Source organism: Sciurus vulgaris (genome assembly GCF_902686455.1).
Source record: "Sciurus vulgaris genome assembly, chromosome: 14".
Lineage (NCBI taxonomy): Eukaryota > Metazoa > Chordata > Mammalia > Rodentia > Sciuridae > Sciurus > Sciurus vulgaris.
The window spans coordinates 10,222,000-10,242,853 of NC_136475.1; the positions used below are offsets into that span (position 1 = coordinate 10,222,000).

Below are 20,854 nucleotides of genomic sequence, written 5' to 3' on the forward strand. Positions count from 1 at the left end.
AGTATGTATCACAGCCCAAGTTAGGTCTGTTGCTCTCTAGTTTTGAGTTGTCAGATATTTTCAGCAAAAACCACAGTCCAATCGGACCACATGTGAGCATCAGGGTCTCAGGAGATCAGGGAAAAAGTGACCAAGAGAGAGACCCAGTGTAACTTCAGGGCCTGCCAAACCTACATCTGGGAGCGGCCATCCCGACATACTTGCCTCTAGCCCACTTGGGGTTTATGTGTAGGACAGCTATTTTGTTTTGGGTTTTGTGCTGGGGATTGAACCCAGGACTTCAAGCACACTAATAAGCATATGTTGAACCACTGAGCTACGTCCCCGGACCAGGATAGCTATTACCACTGTCACAGCACACAACATAGTTTTTATAACTTTTAATCACATAAGTAATTGATAGTCCTGGTAGGAAAATTAGAAAACACAAACACATACACACGTCCTGCAGAACCCTCCATATCTACTGTGAACAAGTAGCCATGTTGACATTTGAGACATATTCTTTCAGGATGGAGGGATACATACTTGCAGGTGTGAGTTGCTTAGTCCACACCTTGGTTAATCATCCCTGAATAACACGCAGCCAAACACATGCACAAAACAAATGCAGTTAAAATGCATAAAATGCACATTTTTGTTTTTTTTTTTTTTTGGTACCAGGGATTGAACCCAGGGGTACTTAACCACTGAGCCACATCCCCAGCCTTTTTTTCATCTTTTATTTTGAGACAGGGTCTTGCTAAGTTGCTGAGGCTGATCTTGCACACACAATCCTCCTACTTCGGCCTCCCGAGTCACTGGGGTTACAGGCCTGGCCACTGCCCCTGACTATAGCCTCCTTTTTTTCATTTAACTGTCGTGAGCATTCTTTTCAGGTTAATAAATATAGATCTTATCCCTTTGAACACATCATGATATATCTAATTTTTTATTGACTAGGCTGCTTATGATTTGACAGCATTATAAATCAAGGGTACAGTGAATATCCTTATGTATTTTCCTGCCTGTGTTTGCCCAATTGATTTTTTAGGTTAAAGAACACAGACCTTTGTAAGGATTCTTAGTAGTTTTAACACCTGTTGGCAAGTGGCTCCCGACCAGTCAGAGTCCTGCCAGGGTCGGGCTCACGCACCACTCAGCAGGGGCTGTCACCGCTGCCCCCGTTCCCAGCACCTCAGAGACCGTAGTCAGGGTGCCTTCCCTTCTCTCGAGGGGACCCGAGACGAGCAGGAAAGGACCCTCCTCGTAGGGGTGGGTGCCACTCCTTTGACCTCCCTCTGCCTCCAGTTACAGATGTCCTTTTAAATCTCATTTTTTTCTGAATTTTCTACAGTCTCTACAGTGAGCACGTCTTACTATAGTGATTGTTTAAGAAGTCCTAAAAATCAAACAGCGTGCTGACCCCGCAGTGTCTCAGGCACACAGGCAGTGAGTGTCCCAGCATTTGTTCTGAGGTGACATTGCTGCGCCTGTTTTCTGGATTGTCCCCTGTGGAGAGGACACACGTACCTGTTAGCTGATTGCAGGCAGTCCTCTGGTTCCTTGATGGCCAGCACCCACAGGTCACCCGGGAGCCCTGAGAAGGCAGCGCTGACCTCCGTGCCCTTGAGTGGAGGGACACACTCTGGCGCTCCTGCTCCCTCGCCCCATCTCACTAGGGGAAGTGTGGCGTGCGGGCGGGGGGGCAGGGCCAAGCTGACCCCGCTGACTCTGGAGACTCGGCAGCGGCAGCGCTGTGCTGTAGCTGTCCAGCCACACGCTCTCTCTGGAACAGCCCTGATCTGCAGTGGTTCCCACTTTTTGTGGCATACATGCCTATACCGGGGCCATCAAGCCTCTGGCATGGCACCGCTGACCATGGAGCTGGGAGGAGATCCACACACTAGGCTCTTGGAGGCTTGGGAGCTGTCCAGCACACACCAGGGTGTTCCTGTGTCCCCGTCAGGGCCCAAATCCTCACAATAGCAGGCCTTCCTGAGTAGCCACAGTGACCCAGCAGTCTGTACTGGCAGGACATGAGGCCAGCAGGCAGCAGCAGCGCCTGCCAGGAGAGCACATTCCAGCAGGGCCTTCTCAGAAAGCCTGAGAGGACGCAGCCGAGGGAGGAACCCTCGACCTTGTGCCTCCTCATCTACAAACGGGCCTCTGCAGCTGTCTGCTGTGCCCTGGGGCCTCTGACTCTGTACTGTTGCTACTTGGTGGGCGTGGGCATGGCTCTGGAGTGGCGTGGTCCTAGGTGCCATCTCACCTCGGTGCACCTTTTTCTTTTCTCTGATGCTGGGTATTGAACCAACACCGGCACCCCACCAGTGCTCAACCCCCGAGCTGCTCCTTCTTCTTCAGCACAAAAGGTGGTTGAACGTCCTTCTCAGGAGTCAGCTTATGAAACAGTGGTGTGCAAACTGGAGGCAACACGGCTCAGGCCCTGCCACTGCCTCGCCTGAGACCAGGGTGGGTCTGGGGAGGACTCTGCCTTTGGTACTTTGGGTAAATGGTTTTTGTTTGGCGGTTAATCAAGAGGCAGTTCTGGCCAGCTGTCGTGCCAGCTGCTGCTCAGGCATCTGTGAGAAGGTCAACCCTCATGGTTCTTCATGTTCAGCTTGCGTCTCAGAAATGCCCGTCTGCAGCATGTGGGGCATGGTGGGCGGCATGGAGCTGTGCTTGGCCAGCCGAGAGGGCGAACATGGAAAACCATTGTTCCAGCACACGTGTGTTTATTTCAGTAGACTGCAGCATTTTCCTTATTTTCACTTCTCTTTCTCTCCTTTCTTTCCTGTGACTGCTGGTTTTGTTGGCCCTCCTTTCATACCCTTCCTTCTCTGACACCATGTTTTCTTTCTGTTGTGGCTTCATTCAATTGTTTTCTTTTGTTTTTTATATTTTGGTTCTCCTCTTTTTTTCCATACTTTTGGATAAAATCCATCGCATGTGTCTCCTTTTTCTTTCTTTTCTTCCTTTCCTTTTTTCTTTTCCTTTCTCCCAAACTTTCTCCTTTTCACAGCATTGGAACACGGGAGGTAGTCACCCAGAAGAACTTGAGCGGCCTGGTGCCCATCCGAGACTTAAGGCTAGACCCCAGCCTCCTCTGTTCCATTCCTTTATTAGCTCTGAGCCCCAATTTACTGATTGTGTGGCTCTTTCTGAGCATAGCATACCTGGTGACCAAATTGCGTTGCAAATGAATATCATTTTGAAAAATTAATAAGTCACAAGGAAAACAAAAGTGCCCGAATATGTCCAGCCACCGAGTACCTAAATGGACAGAAGGAAGGTGTCAGAGCGTGGTCTGCCAAGAGATATCTCATGCCTTACAGTTTGACGTTTTGTCCTTCTGAACTGTAAATACCTGCCAAATTATTTCGCCAAGAGGACTCGTTCATTTACTCACGTAGCGTCTTCAGTGCTTGTGACATGTTCTCAACGGTACCCTAATGTTCTGCGTTGATCTGGCTGGCTTGCAATTACTTGTACCAAATCTCTAACTTCCGATGTAAAACTATTTATTACCTGTACATCTCAGTGTGCCCTATTTCCAAGAGAAAGGAGTTCTGTCTGGAAATATTTGTATATTTGATACTATTCTTTAAGTGTACTGCGAACCTTTCCGTTCCTTTTGAAGAAAATGAAAAGAAATATATAGATGCTTTATAACTGGCTCAGCTAGTTAACCTATTTAATAGGACATGTACTTTCTGCTTTCATTTCAAAGCGTAGTCCCTGGATTATAGTAGCAAACAGTTTGCAGAATCCTAACATCGTGCTTGTGTTGTGATTGGGGTAACATAGCTGTGACCACAGTAACACCTTGTACCAAGTCAGGCACAGGAAGATAGCATATTGCATGAGACTTCAGGTTTATCCTAACTCTTTCAGTTCACTAAAACTGACTCCAGGAATTCATGCACAGAATAACAAAAGGCCATTAGAGTCGCATACATTTATTTTTCTTGAAATACCATTTTTCATTTCTAAAATGATATCTTGAATTCCAGATCAAAGTTCAGACAGCTTTTTTCTCTTATCAATCAAATATAGTTAACAATGAACAAAAAATAATCAAAGGAAAATTACCAAAAAACAAAAGTTTCGCTTTGGGGCGTTTCTGGCAGATGGAACTATGAGAGAGAAAGGTCACTTTGGTTTCTGCTTCATTTTAACATGGCAGTGCCCCTAACACAGGGCGTCCAAAACGTAGGGCAGAAGACTAACTGTACACTTGTAAAGGTAACACTGTAATAAATCTGGGGAAATTCTACATGCCCTGTGTAAGAAACGGTGGCCTCTCTCTTGTTCAGTCATATCATGTTGTGCTTCTGGTTTTGCTCTCCAGCCACTTCCCCACATGCTGTTTTACGAGTGGGTTTCTTTTTACCACTCTGGAAAAACTGGGGTGAATTACAGAAGTTGGCTTTTCCAGAACCTTGATATCTTGGTGTACACAAACCCAGTTCACCACAAAAGCTGGCCTCTCTCCTCCCTCCTCTCTCCAAGACTTCCAGACCTTCCTCTGGGGTTTCTCTGATTTGGCCTCAGCCCAGAGTTACATGCTAGGAAACAGGGAAGCAATACAAATGCCAGGCTGAAACTCCAGATTTTACAGTGTAAGACCATCTTTATCACAGCCCAAGAATGCCCTTCTTTCTAGACTCCCCGGCACTGCAGGATTCCCAGGGAAGGTGCACCTCTGGGTCACCCAGTGGGCGAGTCCCCTTGTCTCCTCTGGAGTAAGTGTGGTGGCTGTGCCCTGGCATCCTCCAGATGAGGCTCACTGACTGCCAGCTGATGGGCGGCACTGAGCTGTAGTGCGTGACACTAGTCACCAGTGTCCCGTCCAGTCTGTGGTTCTTGAAAGGTGTTTGACGCTTGCCCTCTTTTGCCTTAAGCTATCAGCTGTCTAAGACCATGTTATTTGCTTCATTTGAAGGAGGGAAAATGGAACCCACAGCATCCTGTTCCCATCCAGGCAGTGCACTCCATGCGCACGCCCACCTGCAGGGTGGAGCTAGTGGCTGGGCAGCGAGGAGGGAGGCCCTCTGACCACACACACCACCCTCTCTCTAGAGCCCCAGAGTGCTCTGTGGCACTTTGCAGGGGCTCCTCTCAGGACCCCACTTCACAGCAAAGGGAAACCATGGCGGCCAGAGGAACCCCTCTGAGGGGGCCTGCAGGACAGCAAGGCCTGCTCCTCACCAGCCATGGTGCCAGCAACACCTTCCTGTGCAGCACAGGCTTGGCTGTTGGGTTGAGAGAGAGAAGGGATGGGAGGAGGAGAGGAGCAGGTGTTTTCTCTCCTCTGGGAGCCTCCAGTCATGGAAGACTGGTATTGGGAGGGCCACCTGAGACCAGCGTAGGCAGGAGGGGATTGTTTTCTTTCCAATATCTGAGGGAAGAAACTCGGGACGCTCTCCTTTTATGCTAAATTTTAACATCACTAAGGCTTTCTGCTCATGAAATAGGCAAATACACTTCAAAATCTTGTCTGCTTTAGTGAGACTCAGGCAGATGAAGCAGGGGCGGGGGATGGTTCAGGGAAGAGGAGGCCCTGCCATTGGTGATTGTGTTGGATTGCTTCTGAAGTAACGTCAGTGCCTGGGCATGGTAGATGCCAGCTGTCCAGAGCCAGCCAACCAGGGCATTAAGTCAGCCCTCTGAAGTCACCCTGGGAAGTGGTTCCCCCTGGATGGTGCCAGTTCTTCCCATTAGTGTGATTGTCACTGTTTACTCTGGTGGCTCAGCCAAGCAGAGCTCTAAAGAAGGGCACATTCTCCCTTCACAGGGCAGCTCTCAGTCTCAGGCTCCAACGGCTCCAGATGAGTTCTGAGGTAGAGATCTCTACTGGAAAGGGAAACCAGAGGTCTCCCTAAAACTCATCGTCTTATAGGTTTCCATCCAAATTTTTGTTTCAAACATGGACGTCCTTGAAAATTAACAACGTAATGGTACGATTAAAAATAAAATCATGTACCTTCAAAATAAAATTAATCCCTCTTGTTAAAATCCATCCAAGACCATCTGAACATGCGCATGGACTCCTAAGACTTCTGCAGCCTGGACCCCAGCTTTAGTGCCAGCTCATGGAAACTAGCAGATCACACGATGACAGCGCCAGTACGTCACAGTAGCCAGATCAGCCACAGCAGCCAGATCTTATAAATGCAAATACTTTGGAGAAATAATTTGAAATATGACTAATTTGAAATGAAAGTTTGATCTCAATTATAAGTTCATGTATAATAGAGTCAGCCAGCTAAACCAGGGGTCAGCTCCTTTCTCATGTAAATACAAGAGTATCAGAGTTCACAAAGTTCTTCCTGCTCTCAAGGGAGTGTGGCATTTACTAGTGAAAGGAAGTTTTGATGTTTCTATGTTTCTATATAAATGGAGAAGCCATATCTGAAATAGTCCATTGATGTAATAGCTTCCAAAAGTTAAAGGGTATTAACTGTATAGGAGCCTACAGCTTCTGCTTTAAATAGAGTTTTATTTTTCTGTGAATATTATACAAACATGATCGTCATTTACTCTGGGGTCCCTGCTCACGTAGCCCAGGTGTTCGGCTTAGATGACACACATCCAGCTGAGGGCTTGAGGCTCTGGGACAAACAGTGTGTCCGAGTCACTGTGTTAGTTATAAGCCACCAGGTGGATACTTTTTAAAAAAAAAAAAAATGCCCAAGCTTATCTTTTGAATAAAAATTACTATCTTACCAAAACTCTTTTACATGTCCTTGATGAGACTGCCATTTTCACTTAAAAGGCTTGAGCAATTGCCACTGGTATTTTTTTAAATGCATGACATAATGGTCTTCATACAATTTGAAGTATTTTTTTCAATCACTGTTTCTTGGTAATGGCAAATTTTACATCTCATAAGGGGGATTTTATACTGAACTTGATAACTAGTCGATTTTATTGCTAGTGTTAGAACAATGTAGCAGTACCAAGTCACACTGCTGTGGGAAGTCGTTTACAGCCAGAGTCGCTTCTGCCTGTTAATCTTATGTCTGCACCAGGACCTTCCAGAGAACTTCCCTGAGGCCCCACTTGCCTGCGCATCCTCCTGGCACCATCTGTTTTGCCACTAGGCTGCCATGACCACCTGCCATCCAGAGCAGCCGAGGATGATGCTGGTAGTGAGTTCTCCAGGGAAGGGCCCCGAGGTGCCCATAGTGAGGGCAATCCACCCAGAGAAGGTGGTGGTACCACCAGGCGACCTCAGTGGGGTCACTCCTCTCCAGCTCCAGCCCCGATAGCCACACAGACCTACTCTGCAGGCAGCGCATGGCCAGTGGGGTTGCTTTCTGGCCCCTTGGTGGAGGTGGGTGTCAGAACAGCCTTCTCAGCCAGGGGCTCTGCTGCATACAGCGGATTCTGCAAGGAAACTCAGCACATAGAGTTCGATATGATTACAGCTCTGGTTAAATACAAAAACGCAGCTCTTTAAAGACTTTGGTAAGAGCAGGAGTAGGTCTTGTCCTGTTTAATTACTGCCTGACAGAGCCTCTGAACCACGAGTCATGAAGAGCCCCAGATAACCAGACTTGGGGTACAGGAGCCCATCGGCTTAAAAACGGTGGCTTCCACCTGAGTGCAGCCCTGCTGGGAAATGCGGCACTCCAGCCCCAGCCTGTGTCCACCCCTGTGCTGCTTGATTGCCGTGTTCGGAAATCCGCCATCTTCCGTGCGTATTTGTTGTAGAGAGTCCGGCACCCATTTAAATTAACTTTTTTTTAATGCTATGAAAATAATTCATTTCATCTTAGTTTAAGTCTTTTCTTTTTTCCTTTTTTACTGCTGTCATTTCTTGTGCTTGTTTTTTTCCCCAGTGAGGGTTGTCGAAGAGAAAATACAATGAAGAATGTTGGAAGTCGCAAATATGCATTTAATTCCCTGCAGCTGAAGGCTTTCCCCAAGCATTACAGGCCTCCCGAAGGGACTTACGGCAAAGTTGAGACGTGAACCCACGGTGTCCTCTAACTAGCTGTCACAGAATAAATGTGGGTACCCTCTAGTGTCATACACGAATTCTTCAAGAAGACCTGAAGGATTGGTTTTTATTTTTGTGTTTTTAAAAATATTTCACTAACCAGTCTATGGAGCATGTTTTTTCCGTTGGAATCCATAGGAGGTAATGTTGGCTCAATAGTGGGGATAGTAAGCAGCAGCCAGTTACCAGCCTCCAGCTGCAACCACTTGGCAGGCGTCCATAGTTACCTGTAAGAATCCAGCTAGGTTTGTCTGGGATGCAGAGACTTTTTCAGATGCCCACTTAGGCACGGCTCACCTAACTTATTTTTCTACTGAGTAACTTAAAAGTGAGCATTGACTTAGAATCTACTTTTTAAAAATCTGAATGTAAACCAGTAAAACAATCGGACCCCAACACAGAAAAACAAATGTTAACTCACATTTTGGGGAAGAGACGCTAGTTGCTCTCATGTAGTGAGAACAACGGCTCCAGTGAGTCACCCTATGCCACCGCCACCTGGGAAACCCAGAGTCAAAAGAGACCCGTCAGTCAGCCCAAGGTGACTCTTCAGGGCACCTGCCAGGGAGCCCAACGCCCGGGCCACTCTTCTCTGTCCCACATGAGCTCCAGAACAGGTGTCACTCGAGACCCGCAGCCAGCAGTGAGCTAGGTCCCTGTCGTAGGCTCCGCATAAGGGCCCTCCACGCCCACAGCACACAGCTTCCTTCCTTCCCTAGGTGTCGTTACCTGATTGAGGACCTTAGACGGGGCGTGTGTCTGGTGTCTGAGGGACAGCACTCCAGTGGGGAACTCACGACTAGAGTAGTGGACATCTGAACGTCGTCAGACTAGTGTTCTGTGGGACACCCTGCAGAGCCTCCACAGGCCAGTACGTCCTGAGCAGCCGACAGCGTCTTATGTCTAGGTTTGCAGTGACGGTTACTTTCCTCTTCTCCTTCTGTTATGTAAGATGACTGTTGAGAAGCAGCTGAAAGTCTCCTCAGATGAGATTTTGAAAGGGATTTATGGAAACTTAGGATTCATAGAAAATTATGTCTTGTCATCTTTTATAAGATGATGATTTTTATCTGCACCTGGCATTGCTTTTCCTTAGGAGTTTATGGGTTTTATCAGTTCCGTTTCTCATAATTATGTTCAGAAATATACATGGCACATATTAATGATGCTGATCCTCATGATTTGTGAACCCCTTGGAACTGTCTGAAGTCTAGAAGTCTAGATAGTATTCTTTTGGATCCTTGGGAAATGTACAGTAGACTTGGGAGTGGGGCGCTGAGGCACGGGCAGGACCAGTCCTTGGCGGGGACACAGAGGCGTGGGCATCAGGTAGGGGTGGAACTGGGTGACCCTCTGGGCCTTTCCTACCCAGAAGTCAGGTGCTAACAGAGCTGGCTGTCTCCAAGTGGCTGGGAGGGAGAAGTGAGCTGGCGTGTGGAGGACACAAGGAGGTGCTACGGCTGCTGCCCCTCCCTCCATGCTAGGCTCTCTGGAGGGCGGTGGCAGAGAGACTTGTTCACCCCCACACAGGTGTCTGTGCTGCTGGCCTCAGCTTTTCTCGAAGTGTCAATCCCTATTCAAAGGCACCCGCTCCACCATTTCATTTAATTTGTAAGTTTTTAGTTCCATTTTTTTCTTTTTTTAACATTACTACCTTTTGAAAGATTTTGTTTTATAAAATTAAATGTCGCCCATATTGTTTTCTGCCCTTTCTTCGTCCGAAGAGCATTAAGATCTGCCTCTGTGAAGGGACTATGGCTCATGTTGACCCCTCCATCAGCAGTTTTGCATGTGGCACCTTTATGTGAATCATTTCCCCACGTTCTGCTTTATGTTATGGGTCGTCATAAAACTCTAAGAAGATTCGGCAGCAGGTTCCCTCCCAGGTACCGTGCTGGCGCCCAGGGGCGTGGCCCTGCCCCTGCGCCCACAGCCAGACACCAGCTGGAGGCGGCGCCCGAGTTGCCCCCACAGGACGATCCGCCCGGCGTCCTCCTGAGTGTGGGGACCGCTGCGAACGTCACAGGGTTTCTGCCGGAGCTCCTGCAGCCCAGTTGCCTTTAGTTTCCTTTGAAGGTGTAAAAACGTTGTATGATACAGTTCCCCACACGGTTGTATTGCCAGGCTTAGTGCATAAAATACTTTTATTTATTTGTCTTGGGCAGTATTAAGATATGAACATACAGTTACTGTTTTATATATTCTTGGCTCATTCAGGCCATGGATGCTGTAAATGTGCTAGTCTTCAGAGTGACGAACAATAAACCCTGACACGGACACTCAACCCGGCCCTGCCTGATTCCTTCTCCTGTGTTGCGAAGGCTCGTTGTGTCAAGTGCCACACAAGGCTCGTTCTTTCATCTCGTTTTCACTTAATTTGAATCAGAGGGGCACCAGGGTGTGGGGTTAAAAGCATGGATGTTGGCCACAGACAGCCCCAGGTTCCAATTCAGGTTCTTTCCATCACTGGCTGGTGACTCAGAGCAAGTTTCTTGACCTCTCTGAGCCTGCGTTTCCACATGACAGCTCTGGTCGTGAGACGCCTAGGTGGTAAGTGTTCATGAATGTTGGCTGTCACCTTCCCCGCCTGCAGACACAGATCATGGCGTGTGACTTGTTGAAATGCTGTGCTTCATGGTTACTTTGTCTGTCACTAGGATTGCAGCATGCACTGCTGCACTATCTTCTAGGAACACAGGCCCAGGGATCTCTCGGAGAAGTTCCCGGCAACGGAAGTGTACACTCAAGAATTTATAACTTTGAATTGTTAATGTCACCAAAGTTCTCCCAGAAACACGAGCTACTCTCTTCTCCCTTTGTTCTCATTCAAGCTGGAAATAGCATCGTTCAGTTTCCATCTCTTCGACTAGTGAGAGCATCACCTGCTTTCTCTGATGTTCGTGGTCTCTTTCACATCGAGAGCTTTTAACGTGCAGCACGTGGGCTCGCCTGTCAGCTGGTGCGTCAGGCGATGAGGGTGGGTGCAGAAGTTGTTTTGTAGTCGTGCGCCTGTCCTGCCTGATGCTTGTTCTGAACACGTCTCCACCTCACCACTGCAGGTGACACAGTGGGCGGCCACATCCTTGCCTCTGAAGTGGGGACTGGCCTGTGCACACTGTGGGGCTGGACTCGGGTCTCACTGGCACTTACCTGGCCCAGTCTGTGTGTGCCTGGACACTATTTGTGCTTTCCTGCCCCGAGATGGTGTTTTTCAATATTCACCTGTTCTTATTTCCAGTATTTTGTGGTATTCACTTGAATACCGAGCCCAATCCACCAGGAATTCTTTTGACACAAGGCATGTACTATATTTGAGTCTACTAAGGTCAGAGTGGCTCCTCCCTCTTGGCCGGCCTGGCCACATGTCTGGATGTACTGTGTGCTTCTGGGGTGGACCTTTCAGGCCAGCACCTCCTCCAGCCATGCCCTCACAGAACACTCCATCTGGGGGAAGGTGGACTCCCTGTTTTCGTGCCACATTTTCTTTCTTTTTTCCTAAATGTCTTTCTTGTAAGCTGCTACGGGTTGAGCTAGCAGGAAGTGCCCCCGAGGGCCCAGCCTTGCTGTGTGCAGATGCGGTGCACTCCTTATCTTTCGATGGGGTGTGCTCAGCAGCGTTTCTTTCTGCAGAAATGGAAAAGTCCATTCTAAAGTCCACAGGGACGCTGCAGAGGCTCCCAAATAGACAATCTTGAAAAAGGACAAAGCTGAAGAATTCCCTTAATTTCAAAACTTATTACAAAACTACAATAATCAAAACGGTGTGAAGCTGGCTGGCATAAAAACAGATATATCTGGGTACAGTGGTGCACACTGAGGAGGCTGAGGCAGGAGGATTCCAAGTTCAAGGCCAGCCTCAGCAACTTAGCAAGGCCCTATTTCCAAGTAAAAATAAATAAGGGTGGTGACATGGCTCCAGAGGTGAAGTGTCTCTGGGCTCAGCTCCCAGTACTGCAGAGACGTAGAGCAGGGAAATAGAACGGTGCACTCGGAAATCATCCCTGGCACGTATGGTCGAATGTTTTTCCGTAAGGGTGCCAGACCATTCGGTGGGAAAGGACAGTCTTTTCAATAAACGATGTTGAGAGATCAGATACCCACGTGCAAAAAATAAAAAAGAAAAGTTGGGCCCTCACATCATATACAAAATTAACTCAAAATGGATCAAAGACCTGAATCTAAGAGAAAAACCACTCAAACTTTAGAAAACATAGGGGGAAAGCTTCATTGGATTGGTAATGATTTCTTGACCATGACACCAAAGAAGGAAATAACTCAAGTTAGAAATGGAAAAGGGACCTAAAAGGACATTTCTGCAAAGACAGGAAAATGGTCAACAAGTACAGGAGGTGGTGTTCAGCATCACTGCTGATCAGGAAAATGCAAAGCAGAACACCGTGAGACACCACCTCACGTCCACCAGGATGGCACTGTTAAAGGAACAGAAATGTCCACGCCGACAGGAGGTGGAAAAGTTGCAACCCCTGTGCACTCATGGGAATGGAAGCCGGCATGGCTGCTGCGGAAAACAGCATGGTGACTCCTGGAAACATTCACTCCTGACCCTGCGCTCCTCTGCTGGGTACACAGCCACACTGAAAGCAGGGCCTCCAGGGTATCTGTGAACATGTCCACAGCCGCCTCATCACAGCACTCAAAGTGGAAGAAGCCAAGTGTCCACTAATGGGTGAGCATGTAAGCAAGAAGCTATGTATCCATGCACTGGACATGACTTGGCTTTAAAAAGTGAGAAATTCTGACGCATACCACAACCTGGCTGAAACTTGAGGTCATTTTGCTAAAGGAAAAAAGCCAGTCCCTCTCCCCACCAAAATAAATAAATATGATTGCACCCACATGAGGCACTTAAGTACTCCCACGCACAGAGACAGAAAGTAGACTGGTGGTTGCCAAAGGTGCGGAGGGGTGGCAGGAGGTGGCAGGGTGAGTATAGTTTCCATTTTGCACAATGAATGCATCATTCTGGAGACTGGAGGTACTTAACACTACTGAACTATACACTTAAAAATGGTTAAAATGGTAAATTTTGTTATGTGTATTTTACCACAATAAAAAATCATAAATATGGAAGGAAATTAATGTGTGCAGAATTATTTTGAAGTGAATCAGAACTAAATGTAAGAGGTAAAATTATAAAACTCTTAGATGACAACATAGTAAATTTCTATAAACTTGGAATAGGTACTGGTTTCTTAGATATACCAAAAGAAGAATAAATTATAATGCACTGATGTTAAAATCGTGCTTCAAAGAGTATCGCAAGAAAGTGAAAAGACACACCACAAATTGGGAAAAAAAAATTTGCTAACTATTTATCTTTGAAGGGTTTGTATTTACAACGTATAAAGAGCTCCTATAAGTCAGCAATAAAAAAACAGGCCAACTGAAACCTGGACTGAGGGCCTGAATAGACATTTCTCTGAAGACAACATACAGATGGCCAATAAACACATGAAAACATGCTCAAATCATTAGCCATTCGGGAAATGCAAATCAAAATCCCAGTTGGATACTATTTCATACTCAGTAGAATGGCTGTAATCAAAATAAATAGTAACAACTTGGAGATGATGTGGAGATTGCTGGAGATGTAAATCAGCAGTGCAGCCACTGTGGAAAAATTCTGACAGTTCATCAAAATGCTAGAGTTGGCATTAACACAATCTCATAATTCCACTGTTAGTTATACACTCGAAAAATGAAACACGTCTATGCAAAACTTGTTCAAAGATGCTCACAGCATTAGTCACAATAGCACAAAGTGGGGACAACCCGTTCATCAGCTGATGAAGGGATACATAAAATGTGGCACCATCTGCCCTACTGAATGCTATCTGGCAGTAAGCAAGAAGGTAGAGAGAGATGCTGCTCACAGGTGAACCCTGGAAATACTATGGTAAGTAGAATAAGGTTACAGAACGCCACGTTGTGTAATTCCATTTATATAACAGGTCCTGACGATCAGAGCAGCTTGTCAAGACAGGAAGTGTACCAGTAGTTGCTAAAGGTGGAGGGGCAGGAGGAGTAAGGGAGCCGCTAACAGGTATGTTTGCATTTCTCTGGATCGTGGAAAGGTTCTGGAGTAGATGGTGGTAATGGCTGCACACACTGCATACACGAGAAACCACTAAGTTGAAATGGTTTAAGGGTGAATTTTGTGGTATATGAACTTCTCCAGTAAAGTTGTTGTTCAACAAAGAAGGTTTTATAAAATACAGAATCATGTTTACTAGAAGCTGCAGCACTCTGGGGTGGGGCTGCAGCCCCAGTGGTAGAGGGCTTGCCCAGCATGCAAGGCCCTGGGGGCCATCCCAGCACTGCACAGACAAAAAAGTCGTAGCCCTTAAACGGGCAGTCAGGAGTCACTGCAGAAATCCATTATTTTCCTTCCCCAGTGAAAAGCAGTACACACACCCAGACTTCAATGATGTTCTGGGGAATTCTCACAACTTTAGGCGAACCTTTAAATCAGCAAGTTAACAGCAAGTAAGCTACATGGCACCTGGATTGCTTGAACTCCGGTCACCTGAGGAAGCATAAAGAAGCTACGTCTCTTGCTGGGCGTGGTGGTGCACACCTGTAATCCTAGCAGCTCAGGAGGCTAAGGCAGGAGGATCCCAAGTTCAAGTGAGACTCAGCTACTTAGCAAGGCCCTGTCTCAAAATAACAAATAAAATAGGCTGAGATGCACCCTGGTACCAAAAAAAAACCCCCAAAACTATGGTTCATTGTTCTCCAGTGCCAAAAAATAAAGTTACAAACTTAGATTCTTATTTGGCTTCTTCTGTATTAAGTGATCCTAATAAAATTACTGTAATTTGAAACTTTCAAGCACTTCACGTTTTCCACATGGGTTGCCTGTGTGTCCTCCAGAGCCCCTTCCCTTCAGGGAGGAGGTGTGGCGGGCGAGTCACCGGGATTCTGATGGGAGTTATCCGTCACCCACATACAGCCCAGGCCAGGCCAAGACCACGGAGTCCCATGCAGGGCAGGCAACCCAGGGAAGACCAGAGTTCTTCAGTAGGATTTGATCTGTGGACCCTGGAAAGGGACATCGACTCTCCTTTTTGAGTCACAGGTCTTAAGGATGTGGGCTGACGGCCGATACTGGCCCCATGTGTGGAGAAGGCCAGTTTGAAAATGAAACCAGGAAGGGAAAAGCGGTCAGGGATGAAGAGCCCTGGCGACCCCATCTGAGGCTTGGCATCCAGCTTTGCCCCACAGCAGATTTCAAAGTTTTGAGGTTTTACTTCAGCCTCAGTCAGTCAATGCAAATGAAGCATTTTTCTCCAAGGAACCAAACAATTTATTTTAGAACTAAATAGGACATATTAGATAAAAGTCTTACTCTAAACTTTCTCAGTCAACATCTTGCGGACAGCCTCCAGTGTCACATTAGTCACCTTCTGATGTACAAATGGTGTCATCTGATTGAAGAGTCAGGTTTGAAAATAACATTTTTCCATTCTCTGTACTTTAGGACAATTCTCAAAACACATTATGCTCCAGGCCTATAACTGTCAATTAAACTGATCTACTAAAAATAATTAGATTCAGAGAGGCATTCACTTTATACTTATTCAAAACCAGAATTCATCCATTTTCTCCAGCGTTCCATAGAAGGAAAACTGTTCCAACCAAACAAATGTAGCAAAGCTCATGTTTCCTGTTGTGGCTTTCTGTGGGAAAATCCTCTGGTGTTTTCAACATAATGGTATCAATATCCTTTTCTTCCTCTGAATCTTGATCTAGCATCCAACTGAAAAAAAAATCAATGTATAATTTAATCAAATTGGGTACAGTATAATTGATTAAACACAACTTTGGTAAAGGGTGTCAGTTACTACACTGGAGAAATGAACCAGTTTCTGATAAAATCAAAAAGGCAACTGTCAGAACTACCAAGAAAAACAATTATACAGATGGCACTAAAAACAGAAGTTCCACTTAGAGGTACTCAGTACAGATTTTCTTCTTGTGTAGAATCCAAATTATATTTATCTTTTTCTTTAAACTATACTTGTCATATATTCTAGCAAATCTGTCTTCTTCATTGTTTTATTTCAGTTAATATTCAAATATACATGAAATCTTTAAATCAGTACCAACTAAGAAAAGGGGACAAAGCCCTAAGAAACATAAGACACAGTCATCTTGGGATTACAAATCCTCATTGTGTAACAGCATGTCATTTGACTCAAGCTTCACAGAGGGTGGTCACTAGAAAGAAGGGTTCTGAAGTCATACAACGAAGCTGCATGGATGGTCAACATCATTCCCCAGAAACTCCCCAGGAAGGAATTATTTTGGAGATAGGCCTTACCTAGGAGTGCAATATAGCCAGCGTGGAACAGCCAGCCATTTATTCATCTGAGCACAACACAAAGTAGCTAGGAACCATATTTTCAAAAAAATAAAAATCTTTAAACATGGGAATCATGATCAGGATGGTTGGCTGCTCATACTGAGGAAAGAGCAGAGTCAAACTCCCATTTCACCTTCAAACGAAGCAATTATCCACATGATTTAAATTTTATGTTTAAATGGTTAGGCTTTGCCAAGCTTGTATGAGTGACGTTGCAGTCATGAAGTGTGACATGATTCTATCACTGGAGGACCCAGGGAGGCAGTCTTGCAGAGAGGGTGTAGGATCTGTCAGTCTGCTAGACTTCCACAGACGGCTCCTCCCACTGTCAGTGCTACGGAAGCTCTGCCTTGAACTGACAGCAATCAGAAGCACTTCCACTATTAAAAATTCCTGCAGGGGGACTGTGATTTCTGAATTGTTTTTGGAGATCCAAGACTGAGCTTTCAGCAGGGAATTTTAGGGAGTTTACTGTGAGTCATTTCATATGATTCCAGAGTACAGCACATCATTATCTCCTACCCTTCTCAATGATCTGAGCATGCATTAAAGTTCTTCGCCTAAAGGCTTGAGTTTTACATGGGTAACAAAACCATGTAAGGAAAAGGAAGAAAATCCTCTGCCTTAGTGGGAAAATATGGCAGAAAACTGGCACTTGAGAAAGGAAACAGAGCATGGCCAAATTTAATCTAACACCACACCCTCCCTGGATCTCATCCATTGGCAGACATTCTCAAGCTCTTCCACCTCCAGGTCGTAGATATCTGTACCCTGTTTCCTTTGTGAACAAAAGGGAAGGAACTAGCCAGGTCCAGCTAACCAAAGCCGTTGTCTGAGCTGCTTCTTTCTCTAGAGTCGTGCTCACATCTCCAATTTCATGCTTTTCTTTCTCCAAGAAAAGTCTCGGTTCCCATTCAAAATCTCTCTGGATCTTTCATATCAAAGAATGTTGGACCAGAACTAAGAGATCAGTAATGTGTCCTTAGGCCCTCCTTCCATGACCCGTCACTCCAAATTCAGACACTGACATACTCTCCTTCTCACCTAAAGCAGAAGGGCATCCACCTAGACCTTAAGGTTACGGGACTGCATAACTGCCAATGACCTGGTCCATGGCAGACACCACTGACCTTTACCTACCTGTACTTGCTGAGATTCATACTTGGAGAAACTCACAAAGGTCAGTGACTGCGGTCAGCATCGTGACAGGAAAACAGAAAAGCTGTGGGCTTTCATGAACCCTAATGTTCAACTCACAGGAGTAAGAAACACATACATCCTTTTTTTTTTTCCCCAAACAATATCACTCCAACCTACTGATGACTGTTAAGTCACACACATTTCACTTCAGGTGACTGATTTTTAAACATAAGTGTTCAAAAATCTTTAGCCACTTACCATTGATCTTTTACACTCAAAAAAGGAATACTTCAGAGCTTTGCAGTATCCTTCCTTCAAACACTGCCGAGGAGATTTTCCTTCCTGTGACAAAGAAAACAGTATAAGGTGCCTGGGAGTTGGTCTCACGAAGTACAAAGCAACTGTCCTTCCAAAAATAGTTCTATTTTAAAATGTTAAGAGGAAAACAGATAAGAAATAATTAATTCGTTTTGACTATTGGTTAGAAAAAGGACAAAATGACAAAAAATTGTCAAGTAACTTTTGGGAGCTCCTGAGATTTTGAAAACACTCGTTTCCTTGGGGCTCTTTAATGTTTATATAAAAATCTAGGAACTGGGATCTATCTCCTTATGGGTGAACACTGTGACTCAGGCACTCTAAAATCAGAACAGTCAGCGTTGATACTAAACACCTTTCGTGGACACTGTGAGGTAGGCTAGATTGCCACCTCCAGGAAAATAACCCAGATGTCACCTGCTCTGCACAGGGAGCTCCCCTCCAGCAGATCTTCCTCTCCAACCACTCCCCCAAAGCCTATTTGCCCATGACAGTCACATTCTCCTGGTTCTCACTATGAAAAAAGCTACAAGGTAGCATGTCCATGTCCCTGTTCCCAGGAACTGCGGCCACTTTTAGTCTCTCTCCCTAGGTCCTGGATTTCGACTGTCCTCTACATCAGTGAGTGGCAGTCTCCTTGCACCACTGTGCTCCCCTCCAAACTCTGCAGTTGCACTGATGGGTGGTGTTGCCCACGTGGACAAGAGACTAAGCTGATGCCTCCCCAAACTCTGCCCAAGACCACCATTCTCATAAGCATTCAACGTACATCACTGGCTGCCTGGTAGAAAGATCCATCTAGATACACTGAAGCTGAAACGTTAATTCATGCCCTCCACACCCAGTGACAGAATAATTGTCCTTCAATATCCACTGTTCCTGTTTATCAAGCATATGGCTGGGCTAGGTTTCTCAGTCACCTGTGCAGCTGAATGTGGTCATGGGACAAGTCCTAGCCATGGAATGTGTGGGAAACTTGTAAAACTTATGGGTTGGTCCTTAAAAAGAGGTTGCCCCTTTCACTCCCTAAGATCACAAGCCCTGATGATGTAGTGGAGGCAGTCTTGGACCGTAACCTTATGAGAGTAACATCCTGCCTCCCATCACAGGACCTAGAGCCACAAGATCAACAGTATGTGGTCCCTGGAAGATGGAGAGAAGCCACCCAGGCCCTGCAGGCATATGAGCGAAAGCCAGAATTCTCTACCTTGTTGTGGGTCTCTGTAATGTGTCAATCATAATACACTCCCAAGCTTTTCTGCCTTGAGATCAAGATCAGGCAGGGCTCCCAAACATGGCTGAGCTCAAGAACCAACCTGGGAATCTTTTAACTTATTGTGGGGGTAGGGCAGCAGTGACATCTACTTTTAAGCTCTCCCACCCCACTTTCAGGTGATTCTGAAGTCTGCAGGTTGGAAAGCTGTTAATGGGAACACAAAGGAGACAATCTTGTGGTGAGTGAGCTTCCTGTGGCTGCTTCACCCTTTTTGATCTCCCAGGAGTCATAAAACCCTCAGTCTATCCCAGAAATGACTTTTGAATCTTTCTCCTTGTCAAACTCCGGGACCTTACATCCTTATCACCATTATCCTGAGTTTCTCTGGGCCCCTCTATTTCCTCAGCTCTTCCCCTTGTCAGCTCCTACAACTAAATATTCTCTTATGTTGGAATTCCTGCCTAGAGCGAGATGCTACAGGTCTCATGTGGTTAAATATTAGCAAGAAGAGACTATACCACCCATCAGCCAAATGATCAATTAAGTTCTTTATTCCAGAAGCTAAGAAACCAGAAATCTTCATGAAGTGGCCATACAGACTTGACAGAGACCTCAGTAGTTTTCCTTGGTTCTGAGTCTCTAGTGGGAAATAAGTGTGTAGCAGGTGCCAGGGACACCACTCAAGTAGATTGTCCTGAATCTGCAAAGTTCCATGTTTTGTCCTTCTAAACTCTAGTTGAAGTTACCATTTGGTATGATTTAACATCCTTGCTGGCTGCAAAAAGCAGGGAACAAAATGTAAGTTGTGACTCAGAAACACTAATAAAGGGGTGGATGTCCACTTGGGGGCAGCTTTCTGAAATTACATCCCCTAATGCAAAGATAACTGCACACAACTGACTGCCCTCTCATCAGTCCTCTGTCACTGGAAGAAGCGCCTGTGTGCTTTACTTGGGCTCTAAACAAGAACCCAGGTCCCCGGTCAACTCTGAAGCTCACCGCGAGTCTCACTGCATCCAGATGGAGAACTGAGAAGACCGGTGAGGGAAGAATGTAGGGAAAGAAAGATACAAAATGATGAAAATACTGAGTTGCTTCATTTGCAACTTAACACCTGGGAATACAGAGCACTCCAACTCAGAAACAAATTCGAACACGAGGCAAATATAACACAGGCTCAGGCACAACTGAACGGAGACTGGAGAAACTCCGGCCAGAACAGCGTGCGGGACTACGGAACACTGAACAGTCCAGGCTACAGAGTCTCGCTTCCCAGCACGCAAGAAACCTGCCTTATTCCCCTTTATGTCTCCAGGGCTTTGCAGAGTGCCAGCCTTCCAGAAAAGCTTCTCCAACCGAAATGGTTTACTATTTACAAAAGCCCGACGGAGCGGGCACCGTATCGCCCACTGCACACCGGGGGGAACTGAGGCTCCGAGAGCTCAGTGGATCTGCCCAAGCTCAGCAGCGGGAGCTGTGCCCTACACCCTGACGTGACCGCCACCGCAGAGCCCGGCCACCTGATTGCAGGCGTGGTCACCACCCGGAGCGCCCCGCCGCGCTACCTGGAGCACACAGTCCGACTGCAGCAGACATGCGCCCAGGTCCTCCTTCACGCCCGCGCACGCGCCGCCCTCTGGCTTGTCCTCGTAATAGCGAGGCATGATGGCGCCTCCCGCCCGCGGCGGTCTCGGCCCTCGAGACCCTCAAACACTACCACCTGGCTGGGTGGGAACGACGCCCAAAGCCGAAGAAACCGGAAGAGGACGCAACAACTTCCGGCAGGTCTTGGCCGATCGGGCGG

At 46.5% G+C, this 20,854-nt stretch overlaps 2 protein-coding genes across 15 annotated transcripts in view; one reads left to right on the forward strand and one right to left on the reverse strand.

The window, feature by feature from the left end:
- Nucleotides 1-8,095, forward strand: part of INPP4A (inositol polyphosphate-4-phosphatase type I A) — a 132,155-nt gene extending 124,060 nt beyond the window's left edge. For 9 of the 14 annotated variants that reach the window (XM_079111320.1, XM_079111314.1, XM_079111324.1 and 6 more), the window contains one exon: nt 3,005-5,634. In XM_079111320.1, coding sequence (XP_078967446.1) covers nt 3,005-3,185 — 181 coding nt within the window. In that variant the 3' untranslated portion in view covers nt 3,186-5,634. Of the gene's footprint in view, nt 1-3,004; nt 5,635-7,829 lie in introns of those variants that run through there. The other 5 variants (XM_079111325.1, XM_079111316.1, XM_079111326.1 and 2 more) reach the window with 1 other exon arrangement.
- A 5,204-nt stretch (nt 8,096-13,299) lies between these two features.
- On the reverse strand, nt 13,300-20,846 carry COA5 (cytochrome c oxidase assembly factor 5). Its single transcript, XM_079111358.1, has 3 exons — nt 20,616-20,846; nt 17,775-17,858; nt 13,300-15,770 (listed from the first exon to the last, which is right to left on the reverse strand). The coding sequence occupies exons 1-3, from the start codon at nt 20,712-20,714 to the stop codon at nt 15,729-15,731; spliced, it is 225 nt and encodes a 74-aa protein (XP_078967484.1). The 5' UTR covers nt 20,715-20,846; the 3' UTR covers nt 13,300-15,728.
- Between the last annotated feature and the right edge of the window lie 8 nt (nt 20,847-20,854).